Source organism: Pectinophora gossypiella, chromosome 9 (assembly GCF_024362695.1).
Source record: "Pectinophora gossypiella chromosome 9, ilPecGoss1.1, whole genome shotgun sequence".
NCBI classification, from domain to species: Eukaryota; Metazoa; Arthropoda; class Insecta; order Lepidoptera; family Gelechiidae; genus Pectinophora; species Pectinophora gossypiella.
In genome coordinates, this window is record NC_065412.1 from 621,324 (window position 1) to 640,812 (window position 19,489).

The window sequence follows — 19,489 nt, forward strand, 5'->3', positions numbered from 1 at the left end:
AGGCGATCAGCCTGTAATGTCCTTACCAAACTAGGGATCACAAAATGATTTTTGTGATATGTCCCCACCGGTATTCGAACCTCGGGCCTCCGGATCGTGGACCCAACGCTCAACCACAGGATCACGGACTATAACGGTCGAGCCAACTGTGTTAGTGAAAACCTGCACTTAAGATATTAATAACTCATTGGTGCAAGTTCGGTAACGAGGTTCGAACAGGTGTACGGTCACGAGCATTAATATGTATACACTTTGGTACCATGTCACATTAAAGGAGAATGGGCGAATCTGGTCCAAGAACCTCCACTGATGGGACTTATATGTAATGAAAGCTTGACTATAATTCGCTGACATAAAGACTTTTTTTTGTTTTTTTTTTATGTTTCGGATTCTGGAAAAGATCCTCTTTAAAATGATATACAATATGATACATAATTATTTATGTAGACTTAGTTATCCAGCAACAAATCTTGAGTTGATTTTAGCTCCCACTGTATTTTATCACATTTTTAGCCAGGACAAACATGGCCGTAAAAAAAGAACCCCGGGACAGAATCTGATAGTACTTTCCCAGAATCATAGGGAAAGCATAAGCTTTCATTACATATAAGTCTCATCAGTGGAGGTTCTTGGACCAAGTTTCATACAAAAGTGCCCATTTGTCATTTTTTGTCACATTTTTTTTGACAAATTTAACTGTAAGTCTCACTAAATGTCAAATATGTTAGTGCGACAGAGTCCTAAAGTGGGTACATTATATTGCTCATGACTGTACTCCTATTGAATAAGAAGCCGGTGTACCATAGGACCACAGTGACTGTTAGGGGGTCACCAGGTCGCAGACAACCTATCTCCGTAGAGAATTGCAACGGCCACCCATGACTCAACCTGTTGCCCAAGGGGGGTCAGACTCCCATGACCCGCCTCCTGGATCCGCCCCATGTGCGGTCAGTCAACCGATCACCGATCGCATGTTTGGGTACAAAAATGAGCTACAGTACAAGAAGTCATGAGCTACCCAGCAGTGAACTGAGTGGATAGACAGATAGATCTATTAACCTTAGTCAGTGTTGTCTGTTGTTGGAACAGATTAAAGAAAAGGTTAACGTCGTGTCTTATAGGGAAGTCAAGGAATTGGCCTTTGATAGACTGGAATGGAAAATGCTACACCGACAAGAGCGTGGCTCTTAAATTGATGATGAATGTTGTCTGTAGGTAGTAAAGAACCTGCACATAGCTCACCTGGAGCTGCGTACGGAGTCCTGCATCGACGTGGCGCCGTACAGCCACGCGCGCAAGATCAACACCGTGGTCATACCACTCGGGCCAGAGCTCACTCATCTGAGACATCACTATGTTGAGGTAGGTACATTGTAATGTGCTATTTTTGATAATCGTGTATTTTAGCACCCAAAAAAATCGAGTAGGTACTCCAGTCGGAGGACTCGTGCTTATATCCCACTGGGGTAAGCAGAGACTCTTCTATCGTGTGGGATGTGAGGTGGATTACCAACCTCATCAACCCTGGTGTCAGGGTTACTATTGAGCCGCCAAATGCGGAGACATGGCTCATGAAACGACTACTTACTTACAACCGGAACCAACGGCGTAACGTGATAGAAGAGGAAGCAGAGACTATGGAATTCCATTTGCTTCGATCCTGACACACTTATCTTGCTTCCTCCACTCACATTCAACAATCGTTTCATACACGCTGGTTCAGAGTAGATCGTACTGAACCTTTTCTAAGGACATCTCCAATTTGGTCAATATAAGTCCTTGTAGGTCAAGTATTCGAATACTGGCACGCGCATCCGAGTATTCCAGAGGACTGGAGTATTATAATTTTCTCGATTAACTTCACTCGATTAACTCGCTCGAAGTCGTAATTCGTTGTAACTTCAGGCCAGCCTTGCGTGAGTTTCGCGCATTCAAAATTCGCCTAAATGCAGGATGACGTTAAATCTACATAACATAACAGCATCACGCCTGTCGCCTCGAAGCGATAGGCATACCTCTGCCTACTAGGGTATACATCTGTATACCCATTCCTGGCCAGCCCTGTTCAGGTCCTATGTAATAGGTGGCAAAGGAGCCTATTGCCATTAACTGAAGCAAATCCACGTGATATGAATTATTCAGTGGTTTAGAGCTGGAGCCGGTATCTGAACCCATGGCACTACGATATCACAGACTAAAATGTACTATTCGAGGAAATAAGACCGTTTAACATTTACATTTAGCCTAATCCACGGCTCATGGCAATCCATGCCACTACCATACTAAATGGACGTTTATCCGTTACGTCATTTTCTCATAATTCTTTAGCAACTACAAAAAGAAAGTATTGCGCTCTACAAAAAAAGTATTTTTGGGTGAAGATGCATGTGTGCTCAAGATATGTTACGAGGAGGATTCTGTTGTAAATAATAGCAAATTGGCAGTTCCTATATGTATATGTGTAATGTGTGTGTAGGATAGGTATTAACATAGTTAAAGTTCACATTGTTACTAACAAATATGGATTTAGATCTGAAATAAAAATAATTCATTCATTCTACGTTATTCCTCAGATTATGGACAGCTACGCCAGACGACTGAAGCAGCTGAACATTCTGCCACAAAACCTGGGCAACTTGTCCAAAGGCCGCATCGTCATGCTCTACAAGGAGTTCCAGAATAAAGAGAGAGGAGCCAGGTAATACTTCATTGTTGCTTATTTCTTCTTATCGTGTAGGTTGTGAGGTGGAATACCAGCCTCATCAATGCTGGTGTAAGGGTTATGATTGAGCTGCCAAAGGCCCCTGACATGACTCATGTAATGATTACTCACTTACATCAGTAATATAAACCGGGACCAACGGCTTAACATGCCTTCCGAAGCACGGATCATCTTACTTTCGGACATTCAGGTGATCAGCCTGTAATGTCCTAACCAAACTAGGGGTAACAAAGTGATTTTTGTGATATGTCCCCACCGGGATTGGAACCCGGGGCGTCCGGATCGTCAGTACAACGGTCAACCACTAGACCGTAGAGGCCGTTAGGTTTATTATTGAGCTGAAATAACTCAAGGAACAACTACGTACTTACTGTAATGTAAATAGTAACCGAGACCAACGGCTTAATGGCGGATGGATCTCTGCCTACACTTGGAATATAGTCATGAGCTTATGTTCTTGTTATTTTATTCAGAAAAAGCCTTGAAGCCTCTTTTGCCAAGAAATCCTAATATGGATATATTATATGATCTGCACATTTTCCCTTTTATCAGGCACCCCCAGCACAACTACATAATGAAAGACTTCACCCTCCTGATCGCGCTTTACCACGGCCTAGAACTGCTAACCAAACACGGGTCCAGAGTGTTTCTGAACTTCTTCGACGAGCACCCTGAGAAGTCCTGGATACAATCGGATGATAAACTAACGGCGTTGCTCGAGAGGCTCAGAGATGATCTCGGGGTTGATCCTCTGTCGCTGGATCGGAGTATCTTGCCTGATGGGACTGTTCCTGAGGTAAGTAATCCATACTAATATCATTAGGCTTCCAGGGTGGATTGGGATCAAATAAGAAAGGTCGCGCAGCTCCTCTCCTGAGCTTGTCGTAAAAACCGACAAATCCCATCGAACATGATATACCAGTGTATGTATGCTAAATAACCCGTGGTCCCATAGAAATGGTACTACATCCTCTACCGAAGGTTGTGTAATAGAGATCGTTCTTAGCGATAATGCCTTTGCCCATCCTAGAACAAGATTTTCCTGTAAATGTGTTGTGTATGTGTGTGTAATAGTGTTTTATTATTATTAATAATTATATATTGAAAAAGGAATTAAGTTAATTATATAGATATGTATATATATTTTTCTTAAACTGAACAGTCTCTATTAACTTGTTGGTAAGTTAGATTTCAAATATTTATGTTATAATAAATAATCTAAATTGGGTGCCTCATGACGGGTACAGGCGTCGTGGTAGACCTCGAAAGAGATGGCGTGATGACTTGGACGCTTGCTGGAGGCTGGAGTACACACAGCACCGCGAAAAATGGAAAGCGGAAGGGAAGGCCTTTGCCCAGCAGTGGGATTTTGTAGACTAGATTAGATTAGAATCTGAATTGAGTGTTAGATGTTTTTATTTATTGCTATTCTTTCAGATGCCTAAAGACTTATCGTTTGGTCACCCGAAGTTCTACAAGTTAAAAGAAATTATGTTGGAGCATTTTACCAGAGCCAAGGAGAAGAATCATGACACTAGAGCTATAGGTAAGGATTACATGCATTATATTATTTACTTTATTTTTTTTTTACTTTTATCATTCTTTTTTTTACATTTTTCTATGACGTCACAGCTTGCTTTTTAGTACAAATTCCATAGTAATTACGTGTTTCGACGCTTAGTAAAAAGTAACTGATTTAATTAGTTGGAAACTAGCCTATTGGAAGGGAGCGGAGAGTTACTTTTCTATAAGTAATATTATTCTATATATTCTTTATTCTGAAAGCTTGCCTCTCACTTTGAGGTCGCAGGTTCGAATCCAGCACAGGCCTAATGCCGAATTTGTTTTCGAATTCATGTTTGGATCATACATGATTATCACGTGCTCAGCGGTCAAGGAAAACTTCGTGAGGAAATCCACATTCCCGAGAAATACGTATATATGACCTAATGGAGGTATGTGACCTAATCTGTATTGGGCTGGTTTTCCGTTCGCGGGTTGGAAGGCCAGACAGGCAGTCGCTTCTGTAAAAAACCGGACCTGTCAAATCTTCAGGTTAGGTAAGCGGACACTGAAAAACGGGATAATGCTAGGGAGATGAGGATGATTCTTTATTCCATACTTTATTGGTAATGAAGATAATAATGTGTCGGACGACGCTCAGTGGGTAGGCCCGCTACAAGGTGGACCGACGATCTGGTGAAGGTCGCGGGAAGCCGCTGGATGCGGGCAGCGCAGGACCGATCGTCGTGGAGATCCTTGGGGGAGGCCTATGCCCAACAGTGGGCGTCGTACGGCTGATGATGATGAATATAATATTGTGTACAGTGTTCTGCGAGTACAGGGAGAGCGTGAACCTGGTACACTGTCTGCTGCTGCAGTGCCGGCCGCTCATCAAGGCGCAGATGTTCGTCGGACAGGGCGCCTCTGGTAAGACATTGGTGCTTCTTATCGTGTGGATTGTGAGGTGGAATACCAACCCCATCAACCCTGGTATCAGTGTTATTACTGAGCCGCCAAAGGTCCCTAACGTGGCTCATGTAACGACTACATACTTACATCAGTAAATAGTAACCGGGACCAACGGCTTAACGTGCCTTCCGAAGCACGGATTATCTTACTTTCGGACAATCGGGTGATCAGCCTGTAATGTCCTAACCAAACAAGGGATCACAAAGTGATTTTTGTGATATGTCCCCACCGGGATTCGAACCCGGGGCCTCCGGATCGTGAGCCCAACGCTCAACCACTGGACCACGAAGACCGTTCATTGGTGCTAATTCCTGAAGACTCCATCTTATTTAAAGAAATAGTATGTACGTAAATGTTTTCTTTCCTTCTTTATTACGTTATACCTGTCATTTTTTTATTTTTTAGACGGATATTTGACAGCTGTTAATTTTAAAATGTCTGAGTGAATGAATGAATAATCCGGGCGAATCACATACGCGTCTCGCTGGTATGCAACCGGTTTGACGGGGGCTGTCAACTTAAATCTGTCGGGTTATTGGCCAAGGTAAAATTTCAAGAGGGTTGTTTATTTCATAAATCTGACAGGAAATCCCGTTTGATATCAACGCAGAATAATGATTTAATTCTTAATACAAATTCCATAGTTATTTCGTGTTTTGACGTTTAGTAAAAAGTAACTGATTTGAATAGTTGGCAGCTAGCCTATTGCAGGCTACGTAAGGCATTTACAGTAACCATTAGGAGGATTGTAAGTAGACAGACAAGCTACGGGGCAGTCAAATAACCGACTACACTGGGCGTCCGATGTGCATTGCGTTGCATCTGAAAAAAAAAAAACATATATCGTCCCTTAGCTTACAACACCGCTCAAGTCGAAAATTGGCGGTTTTTACATTTTAATGCCATTGGATGAAGAAAATAAAGGTTAAAATAAAGTAAATCGTCAAAATAAGTATAAATAATTATTTATTAACCGCTAACTATAGTATGTATTAAGTAGCAATAAAAAATCTACAGATATTTTAAATAAGACATTTTTTTTCGTCTCCTGTAAAGTTGGTAAAAATGACTTAAGCGGTGTTGTAAGCTAAGGGACGATATTACAACATTGTTTTAAGTTTACGCGGTTATTATCATAATTAAAACACATAATAACGGGTTCTTACCGCGTTTAAATGGGGATATGAGACCCCATCCCATATCCCCATTTAAACGCGGTAAGAACCCGTTATTGGTGCTAATTCCTGTAAATACCATCTAATTTTATTTTAAGTTATATCTGTCATTTTCTTATCCGCCGAAAAGGAAAGGGACGGGTAATCGACAAGCATAAAATTTATGGAACACACGTCAATTTTAAGCACAAATCTAAACCAACCGTCTAAAAATTTTACATCCGTCAATAACCCGACACAGTTAAGTAGACAGCACGTCAAACGGATTGCATACCAGCGACGTACCTTTTGATTCGCCCGGGTTATTCATTCATTCACTCATTCTTCCTAAAATTAAGAGCTGTGAATCATCCGTCCCTTTCCTTTTCGACGGATATGAAAATGACGGATATAACTTAAAATAAAATTAGGCGGTGTCTGCAGGAATCGGGGCCATTATGTGTTTTAATTATATATTACAACATAACACAGCATCAATCAATCAATAATACTATATTGCACAACAACATATACAAAGGACATAAACATACGAATAAAAACATAAGCACAATAGGCGGCCTTATTGCTAAACAACAATTTCTACCAGGCAACCTTAGGTAGGTAGGTAGGCAAAGGCGTATATTATAACAACAACAGCAAAGTTGTATAACTTGTAATGTATACCTCATCATTACCAGCCCATTAACGTCCCCACTGCTGGGGCACGGGCCTTCTCTATGGATGGATAGGGAGATCGGGCCTTAAACCACCACGCGGGCCCAGTGCGGATTGGTGGTTATTAACGACTGCTAATGCAGCCGGGACCAACGGCTTAACATGCCTTCCGAAGCACGGATGAGCTCGAGATGAAAAGTTTTTTTTGTGGTCACCCATCCTATGACCGGCCTTTGCGAAAGTTGCTTAACTTCAACAATCGCAGACCGAGCGCGTTTACCGCTGCGCCACCGATCTCCTCAATGTATACCTACATTGATTTAATAGATGTATTGCTGATGCAGTTTCTTGTCATTTCTTCTCCTCAGCCATAACACCTTGCAAAATGACATAGATTCAAAAATGTTAAATTGACCTTCAACACGTTTATCTATGATCCCTAATTATTGGTCGTTCTGGATGTTGCTTTTTTTTTGTTTTGGTTTTCCCCGAAGGGTAAGGCAAAGGGAACTATGCCCATACAGCCATTTCTTACGTATTTTTTTTCTTGATGATTAATGAAATGATGAAAGGTGATGATGATGAAACCTAAGCCCCCACCCTCGGAGCAGACTCCTACTCCGAACCCCAAAGAATTAACTCAAAAGTCCGCATAAACTTTCCAGTTATGAAGCGGCTTGTTGGCACGAAGCGAAAATAGGTAGAAACACTTTGTTCATTGTATACTCCGATATAATAAAACTCGCGAATGTCTTCCGACTAAATTAATGCGATCATTAACCACAAAACGCCACTTCGTATTAATTATTTAGATTATTCAATGAAGAGAGCAACTGTTCCGTTCCCGTTTCCCGCCAAAAAGCCTCTGGATGTTGCTAAATGTATGTATACTTTGACTGTCACTAAATATTTGCTTCTGAGTGTACTATACACCTCGGCCACACCTGGGACACTTCATACAAACAACCCCGTTTTACGCAGATACTACACATTGACATTATCGTACACGTGCAGCTGTGTGTGTGACGTCTGGTACCATACGATTCAGGTCTAAACTATGTTCGAGGGGGGTGAGGTAAACCTAGCTCAGACGCTGGTAGGGAGCGGAGAGTTGCCGTTCTATACGTAGTGTTATTTCTTATTCTATGCCTCTGTTGCAAGTTATCATCATCATCATCAATTTTTTTTTTTTTTATTAATATTCTTTTTTTTTTCTTTCTTTTCGCGTTTATTGCTCAGTTTGCTAAACATAATTATTCTATGCAGAAACATACTCCCTAGTATCCATATTTTTTCTGGAGGTGGAGGCCTGGAGCCTATAGTACAGGGTAACCTAGTTTACGCTCCAGCCTCCACAAACATATGTTAAATAAGTCAAAATGTAACTTATCACTATTATGTTGTGGAGGTAATAAACGATTTTTTATTTATTTTATTTATTTATTTAAGAGCCACGCTCTTGTCGGTGCAGGAATTTCCATGCTACTTTTTTAGGGAAAAGGGCAGTGGTTTCCCTCTCGCCTTCCGCCCCGCAGTACTCTTTCTGACGCAAATGGGATGGTGCACAGTAGTCTATTACAAAGCCAAACTAGGGCTCCTGTCCTCCGCCTCTGAATAGTACTGACAGTTACTGCTGCCCTCTGTCAGGTTCCAGGTTACAGTCCCTGTGACTTGCCCCTTAAGTTATATAAGTTGTAAAATAATAGAAAATAGCAACCACTTTGAACTTACATCCCTTCAATGGTATCTTTCCTTTTATTACGCAGACTGCATACGTTAGAAACACGAAAGTAAACTTCATGATTGCTACTTAAAGCATAATATGCATTCTCAAGAGTAGGTACTTGATATTTATATTTAGGTGTATCGAAAAGCAATCATGTATTTGGTTAAATATGTTTATACCGTGAATAATAGTAATTGTGAGTGGAGATTGGATCGCAATAACAATTGTTAAATTAAAAAGAAATAATTTAATTGCAGTAAAAATACGTAAACGTTATGATAAAGATAGCTTTATTACCTAGCCTTTAGGCAGATACTATAAGAGTGAAAAATAGAACAATTAAAAAAGAAGTAGATAAAAGTCATATCAAAAAAACAGCCAGTGTTCTTATTAATAAAGAGTTTTTACAACATTAACAGCCTCCGTGGTCTAGTGGTTAGATTCTCGATAGGGACATTGTCGAAATCACTTTAAGAGACTGTCCTATGTTTGACTTTGCAGGCTTGAATCACCTGATTATGTGAAAAAGTAACATGATTCCGTGCTTCGAAGAGCACTTTAAGACATTGGTCCCGGCTATTAGCTGTAACAGCTGTACCAACCCGCAGTGGAGCAGCGTGATGGAGTGTGCTCTATACTTCCTCCGGTTGATTAAGGGGAGGCCTGTGCCCAGCAATGGGACGTATATAGGCTATTTATGTTATGTGAAGCTAATAATTTTGACAAATTGACTTAACATATTTCCAAAATGCGTGCGGAATTAGGTGTTTTCGGATGCAGCTTCGCTTCATACATACATACAACACATATATAACATCATGCCTATGTCCCGTTGGGTTAGACAGAGTCCACGGAATTGTATTATTATCACACCTGACACACCACTTTCGCTTCTTCCTCTCTCATCAAGGTCTTCCAGCTTGCCGGTTTAGAACACTTTTGGCCTGGTCTTTCTATAAAACATCCAGGATATACCATCTTTGTGGTGCAGGGGGCGGTGCCTTATTTGGGACGCCACCTGCGTAAGCACGTTTGCGGTGTCTCATCTGCGCGGGACCTCGCGAGTGGCGGGTTCGGCGGCTGAGTTAGCGGCTAAGCTCAAGCATGCCAAGTACGCGGAACTGAAAACTGCATACATGTTTGTGCCCGTGGCTTTTGAGACTGCAGGTCCTTGGGGTAGCGAGGCGAGGGAATTGATCAGGGAGATCGGCCGGAGACTCAAAGTCAGAGGGAGTGACCCTAGGTCTGCGTCTTACCTGGTCCAACGCCTGTCAGTGGCTGTGCAACGGGGCAATGCCGCTAGTATAATGGGTTCGTTTGGACCAGGTCAGAATCAGAACACTTAAACGCGTAGTTGGACGTGACGAAGTTACGTATGTTTCTGATTATGTGACAGATTGTATTAGTTGAAAAGTAAAATAAATTCTCATATATTTATATTAAATATCGATGGTTTTCTATTTAACAAATTAATAATTTATTTTTTCAAATTAAAAATTTAATTTATTTATTTTTAATGTAAAAATACAATCTTTGTTTGACAAATTACTTTTTTTTAATATTTTTTTTTTAGGCGTGAATGTACTTTTATGTAGAATTATTTCTTCTGATTACCAGCTCTGCCATGTATTTCCATATAAATTGTAGTCTTTGTTTTGACTGTTATTATCTCCTAGAAGACATTCACATGTACTGCCTTGAACAAGATAAACGCCTTGAATAAGACATATGTGTCGCGTTTTCAAAGGACAGTATTGTATGGCCTCACACTCCGCGTCTGAGGTGCATCTAATGTAACCTAAAAGCAACCGCATATTGGTGCTCATTAGAGTTAACATCAAGCGGAATTTTCCATCGCAAAAGTAAACTATTAATAAAAAAAAACAAGGAAAATCATGAATTTTGCAACGGATAATTCATAAACATAACATAAACGGCCTATATACGTCCCACTGCTGGGCACAGGCCTCCCCTCAAACAACCGGAGGGGGTATGGAGCATACTCCACCACGCTGCTACACTGCGGGTTGCTGGAGGTGTTTTTACGAAACGTTTTTTCGAACAATCAAGCCTGAAAAGTCCTTACCAAACAAAGGACCAGTCTCACAAAGTGATTTCGACAATGTCCCCATCGGGAATCGAGCCCGGACCTCCAGATCGTGAGCCTAACGCTCTAACCACTAGACCACGGCGGTTGTTCAATTCTGGAAAATTCCACTTGATATTAACTCAGAATCATGGTCTGAATCATCCCCCTCAGTATTCGTTACGGTGTCTCTAACACCCTGTATATTGAGAACTTACGTGCGTTTGTAACTGCCCTGAATATGGTGGCAAGAATTAGAAAGATGCTAGCACAAGACCTCATAATTATAAATCAAAAGTCGAATAAATAATACATTTGCCTGCTACGTATTTATATTAAAAAAAAAAACTAATCTTAATTGGTTAATAGTGTTAATACCGTGAATATTAATCGGGAGTAGAGATTTGACGTTCACATTAACAACGGCTAAATTGAAAAGTATGTACGAAGCTAATGATTTTGAATAATTCAGTACTCTGTCTGTCATATATTCATAAATATTTTACATGTTAAGGGTTTGTTTAATTTTAAGCTACAAATTATAGCTCTATCAAAAAGTCATGGCAAAGAAAAGGTAAAAAAAAAAAAATAAGAAATGTAAAACAGTAGGCAATAAAGGATAACCAGGAAGGATTTTCGGTGTAAGTGAAACGCAATATGTAAAATAATTTGAAGTTGTCTATTAAAACTAAATTGTAGCCCACATCACCTGTAAAAGAAAACATACTCATTAAAAAACCGTAACTCCGGCAAAGAATAATGAAAAGTACATATAACAGCAATATTGCTTTTTAGATGAATTGCTGTGATGTGGAGTTTTGTTTTTCTAAAGGTACCATGATGAAGTGGAGATAAATGTATTCAACAATAATAACTTTTTGTCTTCTTTCGTGTCGATGACAAGTCGAACAACGTAATTTATAATTTATCAGCCCAAAATGCTGCCAAGGCAATAGCACGGGCGGAAGCGCTCATCAAGTCCTCCTGCGTGCAGGTTTCAGGGCTCAGTAGACATGCGATTAAATGGGACATGGTCTGCGAGGGTAACTTTTTATAATAATGTCATTCCATATTAATTTTAGCCTTTACATACATACATACATAAACTCACGCCCGTTATCCCTAATGGGGTGGGCAGAGCCACAAGTAATCAAAGACAACTTGCAGCCACTGTTGATACGATGTCGTAAGCTGGATATGATGAACCTTATGGTGATAAGGGATCAGCCTATCGCCCATAACATTAGTCCATCATGTTAGAGGACACAATCCCTCTGTCGGTTTTTACGACATGCCCGGGAAGACAAGCAGCTGAACGTGTTCTATGTTTTTTATTTGCTCCCAGAACAGCATAGAAGCACCCTTTAGCCTTTAGTTGAATTAATACTAAGCTCGGCGAAATTGCAGTTACAAATGCCGCTCAATTCTCTTCTCTGACTTGGATAATAGCATATTATTCTTGCATTCAGCGGGCAGAAGTATTTGGCCGTGCATTCCTCATCCTTGGTGCATACGATTAAAACTAAAACAACCACAAATTATAAAAATATACCATCAACTCATATTTAAAGAACGCAAGCTCGTGAAGAAGACAAAGAATTGCCTTTGGATAGAGAATTATGAAGAATGCTACACCGATAATGGCGTTAAAACTTCGTCTGTGTAGAATTAATCTCATTATTCACGTGAGGCTGGAAAGGTGGGGTGGGGGGCTTCACAAAAATGTATGGAGCATACTCCATCACGCTACTCCAGTGCGGGTCATGACATTGTTAACTCATCATCGCCTTAGCAGCGTCATACCGTTTTCGCAGGGTCCGCTTACCTGACCTGAAGATTTGTCAGGTCTGGTTTATTTACAGAAGCGACCTTCTGACCTTCCAACCCGCGAAGGGAAAACCCAAGAACATACCTCCGAAACCCATTTCTCGGGAATGTGGGTTTCCTCACGATGTATTCCTTCACAGCTGAGCACGTGATGATCATTTATGATCCAAACATGGATGACATTGGTGCTAATTCCTGTAAATACCATCTAATTTTATTTTAAGTTATATCTGTCATTTTCTTATCCGCCGAAAAGAAAAGGGACGGGTAATCGACAAGCATAAAATTTATGGAACACACGTCAATTTTAAGCACAAATCTAAACCAACCGTCTAAAAATTTTACATCCGTCAATAACCCGACACAGTTAAGTAGACAGCACGTCAAACGGATTGCATACCAGCGACGTACCTTTTGATTCGCCCGGGTTATTCATTCATTTACTCATTCTTCCTAAAATTAAGAGCTGTGAATCATCCGTCCCTTTCCTTTTCGACGGATATGAAAATGACGGATATAACTTAAAATAAAATTAGGCGGTGTCTGCAGGAATCGGGGCCAATAGTTATGTAACTAAAAATAAAGAAGACTTAAAAAGACCTACTATTCGAACTTACTATTTTGGCTTTGCGTGTTGGCTATTGCCATAAATATGACTGCAAGTGTTAGAAAGACGCGAAACTTCATGATTAGAACTTAAAGAATATACATGTTGTCAAGAGTAATTCGTTTTTATATCAAAAACCTGCAAAGACCTACGTATAATTGGTGAATTATGTTTATACCGTGAAGAATAATAGTAATTGAAATTAAATATTCACAATACCAACGGCTAAATTGAAAAATATAATAGGTAGCTATTTAATTTCGTAATAATAAGTTATTTAAGTAATCTTTAGTTGTAAATTATAGTCATATTGATCCCGATTCCTGCAGACACCTTCTAATTTTATTTTAATTTCCGTCATTTTCTTATCCGCCGAAAAGGACGGATGAGTGATAACTCTTAATTTTAAAACGAATCAGGTAATGAATGATTAACCCGAGCGAATCAAATAGGTATCTCGCTGGTATGCAACCCGTTTGACGTGTGCTGTCTACTTAAATATGGCGGATTATTGGCCGATGTAACATTTTTAGAGGGTTGTTTTAGATTTGTGCTTAAAATTGTCGTGTGTTCCGTAAATTTAATACCTGTCGATTACCCCTCCCTTTCTTTTTCAGCGGATAAGAAAACGACAGGTAACACTTAAAATAAAATTAGATGGTGTGTACTGGAATTAGCACTAATATCCGTATCCCCAGAAGATGGAACATATAATAACATTCCCTTGTTGTTATATGCAGCGTGGTGGAGTATGCTCCATACCCCGGTTGATTGAGGGGAGGCCTGTGCCCAGCAGTTGGACGTACATAGGCTGTTTATGTAAGTTGTTATATGTTCCATATTGACAAACATTCCCTTCCCCCTTGCCCTATACTATACCCTTCTTGCCCTTCCACCTACAAGCGACAGGACTTGATGCAGGTTACTGACAATGCCAGTGCCGTAGCCAAATACTGGGAGGAAACTATCTGAGTAAAAGTCTTTTTTGCCATTGACACGAAAAGAAGGGAAGAGTCATAATATTACATAACTTAGCATCACACCTGAAGATGTAATGTAATGGTCACGTTTAAGTCCCATGTAATAGGGGGCGAGCCTATTGCCATTAACCGGGCATATATCCTAGAAACCCTGATGCCGGGCAGCAGCAGTATCAGTACCTACTGGCTGGAGGCCGAGGAAATGGATTCTGGTGGGGCTCTAGCTAGAACATCACCGATTGAGAAATTGGTCGGTGTACTGCGGAACGGAAGGCGATTGGAGCAACCACCATTCTACACGCCCTATCTATGGAGTATCGAAGGCGATTACTCCACCGACAAGAGCGCAGCTCTTAAATAAAGAGAGATCCTAGAAACCACATCATATCAATTATCTATGTCCAAGTTAATTATCTAATTCCAATTCAGTGGAATTATAGCCGTATCTAAAGAATGCGGTCACTTTATAGTTCTACACGAATTTCGAACCTGGACCGACAATCTCAATCAATTCTGGATTTTGCGACGGAAAATTCCACTTCATATTAACTCCGAATCGTGAGCTGAATCATCTCCCTCAGTATTCGTCACGATGTCACTAACACCCTGTATATTTTTTGGGGTTCAGCTGAAAATCGGCGTTGTGGCACTCCCTCAATGTCGGACTGTCACAACATCTTGCTGAGCTGACATCCCTTTTAATATAAGGTTTAAATTCATTATTTTGTCCACTATTCTATTCTGTGTACCACCTACTTATTTCTAAAATGAATGATATTCTTTCTTCTCTTTCTTTCTATATGGATACCCACATACACTATGTAATTAATTCAGTAATCGTATTGTGGTGGTTGTGGACCCAGAGGAGGTAAGCAGCCGCAGGCACCAGGGTTTGCGATCAAACAAACTGCTTGTGTAGGCGGAGGGCAGATGCGTGCTTCCTCACAATCCTTGTCCATGACGCATGGAATAGCTCCATCTAAAACCAACATGGAATCATACATACATAAACAGCCTATATACGTCCCACTGCCGGGCACATGCCTCCCCTTAATCAACCGGAGTGAAAATGGAGCATACTCCACCACGATACTCCACTGCGGGTTGGTGGAGGTGTTTTTACGCCTAATAAACGGGACCAATGGCTTGACGTGCCCTCCGACGCACGTGATCATCTTATTTTTTCAGACAATCAGGTGACTCAAACCTGTAAAGTCCTCATCGGGAATCCAACCCGGACCTCGATATCGTGAGCTTAACACTCTAACCACTAGACCACGGAAGCTGGGTTGATGGAATCATATATTCAAATTAAAAAAAAATATCTTTATTCAGTAGGTACTTGCACCAATGAGTTATTAATTTACCTTAAGTGCAGGCTCGACCATTATTGACGGCGACGCTTACCACCTATCATGCTGCTCTAGCAGAAAGCTCGGTGAGGCGTGGGTAGCTACTTAGTTCATCTTGCGATGGATGTACCTCTGACTACCCCAATTGGGATATAGTCGTGAGCTTATGTTATATTAGCAAAATCTTTGCTCAGCAGTTGTATAGGCCACAGGTATAGGCCTCCTCCATTTTCCACAATCCTTTCCGACCTTGCACTAGCTATACCTGAATTTATTTAATGTTAAGTTTACAACTCAGAGTCATTCTCTTAAGAGTAGGTATTTCATGTATGTAATTTAACCATATAGCAACACGGATCTATGCATTTAACTAAATAAAAATAACTACATAATGAGGATAGGTTATTGTTGATGGGTTGTTGAGGGACAGTTGGGAGAAGCTGCAGTAGTTTTAGGTGGATGAGACGTTCGTTAAAAATTGACGATTCAAAGTGTAACTATGTTACCTACTGAATAAAGATATTTTTGAATTTGATAAAAACTAGATGCTCAAATGTAGGCGGCAGCACTGTTGAGTGTTCCTAAATTTTGACAGTTCTCCATACTGTCCAGCTAAAATTCTTGATAAAATGCCATAAAATATGAAGCAACGTGGAGTGTATCCCGTCTGAAGGATGAGTTACGAAAAAGAAAAGCAGTTATCAGTTGGAAAATGGCGGTTTTGACTGAAAATAAGTTTTTTAACTGTTCTTCTTAATATAACACTATGATTTTGCAGCTAAACGCCGCGCAGAGGGTTATAGTGTAAAAATATAACCAAAACGTTTGCTTACTCAAATAGTATGGAGAACTGTCAAAATTTAAGAACATTTAACAGTAGCGACAATAGGTAGTTTTTATCCTAATTATTAGGTACTTACTCGGCATATTACTATATTCATCGCTTTGTCCGTATGTCAGGGCCACAAGTATGACGTCAAGTGTTAGGAGGATACAAGTACACTTCATGATTGCTGCTCAAAGTATACATTCTCCCAAGATTGCTTCTCTCTTATTGGTTCATAATTAATCGGTTAAAGGCCCATCCAAACAGCGCACGATCCGATTTACCAATACGATTCTAAGACGCGTATCCAGAACGAATCGACGGATCGGAGCGTGAGGGTCTTTACATCAACCGAGATAGGGTATTCTTTCTGGGACCCTTTTTTCATATTACATCAGTAAGTAGTAACCAGGACCAACGGTTTAACGTGCCTTTCGAAGCACATTAAAAAAAACAAAAAATAAATAAATAAAAAAAAACAAAGCATAAAATTTTGGGCTTGGGTTTTTAGCGTTATTTTATCAAAAATATACAGAATTCAAAATAGCTAGGCTGAAATGATCAGCACGTGCCAACGATCAGGCGTTCTTCTGCCACCGGAAATACATCGCTAATCGATCGGCTTGCGATCACTGGAACGCAGCGATCTACGGTCACGAGCATTAATATGTATACACTTTGGTACCATGTCACATTAACTTTTTTGACAAATTGAATTGTAAGTCTCACTAAATGTCAAATATGTTAGTGCGACAGAGTCCTAAAGTGGGTACATTATATTGCTCATGACTGTACACGCAGTGTCGGGATGTATGGCCGGCCATTGGTTACAGAGATCACATGACATTATAGGATCGGTACATCGGATCACGTGCTGTTTGAAAGGACCTTTATACCGTGAATAATAAGTTATTGATTACAGATTGCTTCACTTTAACAACGCCTTAATTGGAAAATACGTAGGTACGAAATGAATAATTTTGACCAATTGAGTTATTTGTTTTTTCATCAGTTACACATTACTGCCTTATATGATAATGAGCTCATTAGCAGTGAGTGTTATTGTGAAAAATAAACAGTCCGAAGCTTTAGGCGCGAAAAACTGAAAAGGTAATATTTGTTTGCAATTTTAGGTAAGTATGGACATTCAATACGTTGCCATACTTAGCATACGTTTGAATCCGCCGTTAGAACTAAAACTCCATCAATTTAAGGCCCCCAGGCCAGGATATAAACAAGGATTTGCCAGATGTTTTTTTTTTTATTTAAAAAAAAATATTATTTCTTGATTGTATTCCTAATTTTGATTTTCATTTCTCCTATCTAATTTAATATTAAATTTGATTATGATTTTAATTTTTATTTTATTTCTGATTGTGATGTTAATTTTAATCTTGATTTTTAATTTAAATTTCTAGTTTATAATTTTTATTTATTTGTACTTTTTATTATTTTAATTAAAGCACATAATAACGGGTTCTTACCGCGTTTAAATGGGGATATCGTAAAAGAGGCTATTGAAATCAGAAAACATAAAAATTTCAACAGGGAAGACGGGTTCAAATTATCGAGCATGTGGAATCCAGTAGTAGGTGTTGTAAAAAGCTTGAAACGGCCTAATGTGGTGAAAAAACGTGAGGACACAGTGAGTGCCGTTTGTCGTAGTGAGTTTGGTGCGAGTTCAGATGGTTCCGAACATTCCGATATCGATATCGAGACAGATATGCCTGCCCGTAGAAAATTATGGATCTACCTACTCCACTCCAATCTCATCAGTCATCCCGTGATCATGGCACTTGCAACAGTGTCGAAATATCGGGAGTCTCATATCCCCATTTAAACGCGGTAATAATCCGTTATTATGTGCTTTAATTATGATACGCGTAAACTTTTTATTTTTTAACAATTTTTTTAGTTTATTATTATTTATTTTTCCTATGGACGTTATTATGGTCTTAAAATAAATTATTTGAATTTGAATTAAGGCCGCACGATTGCCAATTTAGTTGAGAGTCGTTACATGGCACAGATGATGATGATGATGATGATGATGGCGTTTTCGGCTAAAATCTGGAACCAGGCCTCGTTGTGTGCTTTGCAACCGTCCACGAAAGCCGTCCTCCCGTTTCGGTCACTGATTAAATCCTCCTATTTATTTTTTAAGGATTGCAGAAAGCGCGAACTAAAACTATCATCATACAATTTACCAATTTATTGTTGAAACAAAACAACTTAAGACATCAATTTTACATAATAATATAAAGTAATCGAAACAACAATTTTTAGATAAATAATAGAATGCGATATTCATTGTAGCCTTTACCTTAGTTATCATTGTTAACCTACAGGAGGTAGGCAGTCGCAGTAGCCATATGGAGGATCTAGAATACTACAATACGGTAGATAATTAACAGGGCAGGTGTAGTACTGTATATTCTCACAATCCGCTTCATTGGTGCATATAACTCCTGAAATCAACCACATAATAAATTATATTATTGTCATTGGTGCTGATTCTGAGCGGCGCATGAGTCGTGGTATCCAGCACGGGTGTCCAATGGATTCCGAAAAAACCACGTACTCAGTGGTGAAGGAAAACATCCGGAATCCCACATTCCAGAGAAATTCTTTCCGGAGATTTCCGGACAGTATTGGCCTGGTTTTCCTTTCGGGTTGGAAGGTCAGACCTAGAAGCTTCTGTAAAAAATCGGACCTGTCAAATCTTCAGGTTAGGTTAGCGAATTCGGTGAAAACGGGATAGTACTCATATTAGGCAGCTAAATTACTCAATTGTATACCAATATTTTGTGTTTATTTTTATTTTTTTAAAGAATGTCTAGGGCCCTGTGCCGAGGTTTTTCTTGCAGCTTCTTTTCCCCGGCTATACAGGTTGTGAGAAGCTGCAGTAGTTTTAGGCGGATGAGACGTTCGTTATGTAAAATTGACGATTCAAAGTGTAACTATGTTACCTACTGAATAAAGATATTTTTGAATTTGAATTCGATGATGATTCTGACAGGCATTAACCTGGGGTTCAGAACCTCAAAAGGAAAAACGGAACC

General features: G+C 39.8%; 1 protein-coding gene across 1 annotated transcript in view; it reads left to right on the plus strand.

The window, feature by feature from the left end:
• The window catches only part of LOC126369328 (Fanconi anemia group M protein), a 33,988-nt gene that overhangs the window by 2,985 nt on the left and 11,514 nt on the right, over nucleotides 1–19,489 (plus strand). The window contains exons 5-9 of the mRNA XM_050013656.1: nucleotides 1,216–1,362; nucleotides 2,574–2,698; nucleotides 3,275–3,518; nucleotides 4,160–4,268; nucleotides 5,051–5,152. Coding sequence (XP_049869613.1) covers nucleotides 1,216–1,362; nucleotides 2,574–2,698; nucleotides 3,275–3,518; nucleotides 4,160–4,268; nucleotides 5,051–5,152 — 727 coding nt within the window. The remainder of the gene's footprint in view (nucleotides 1–1,215; nucleotides 1,363–2,573; nucleotides 2,699–3,274; nucleotides 3,519–4,159; nucleotides 4,269–5,050; nucleotides 5,153–19,489) is intronic.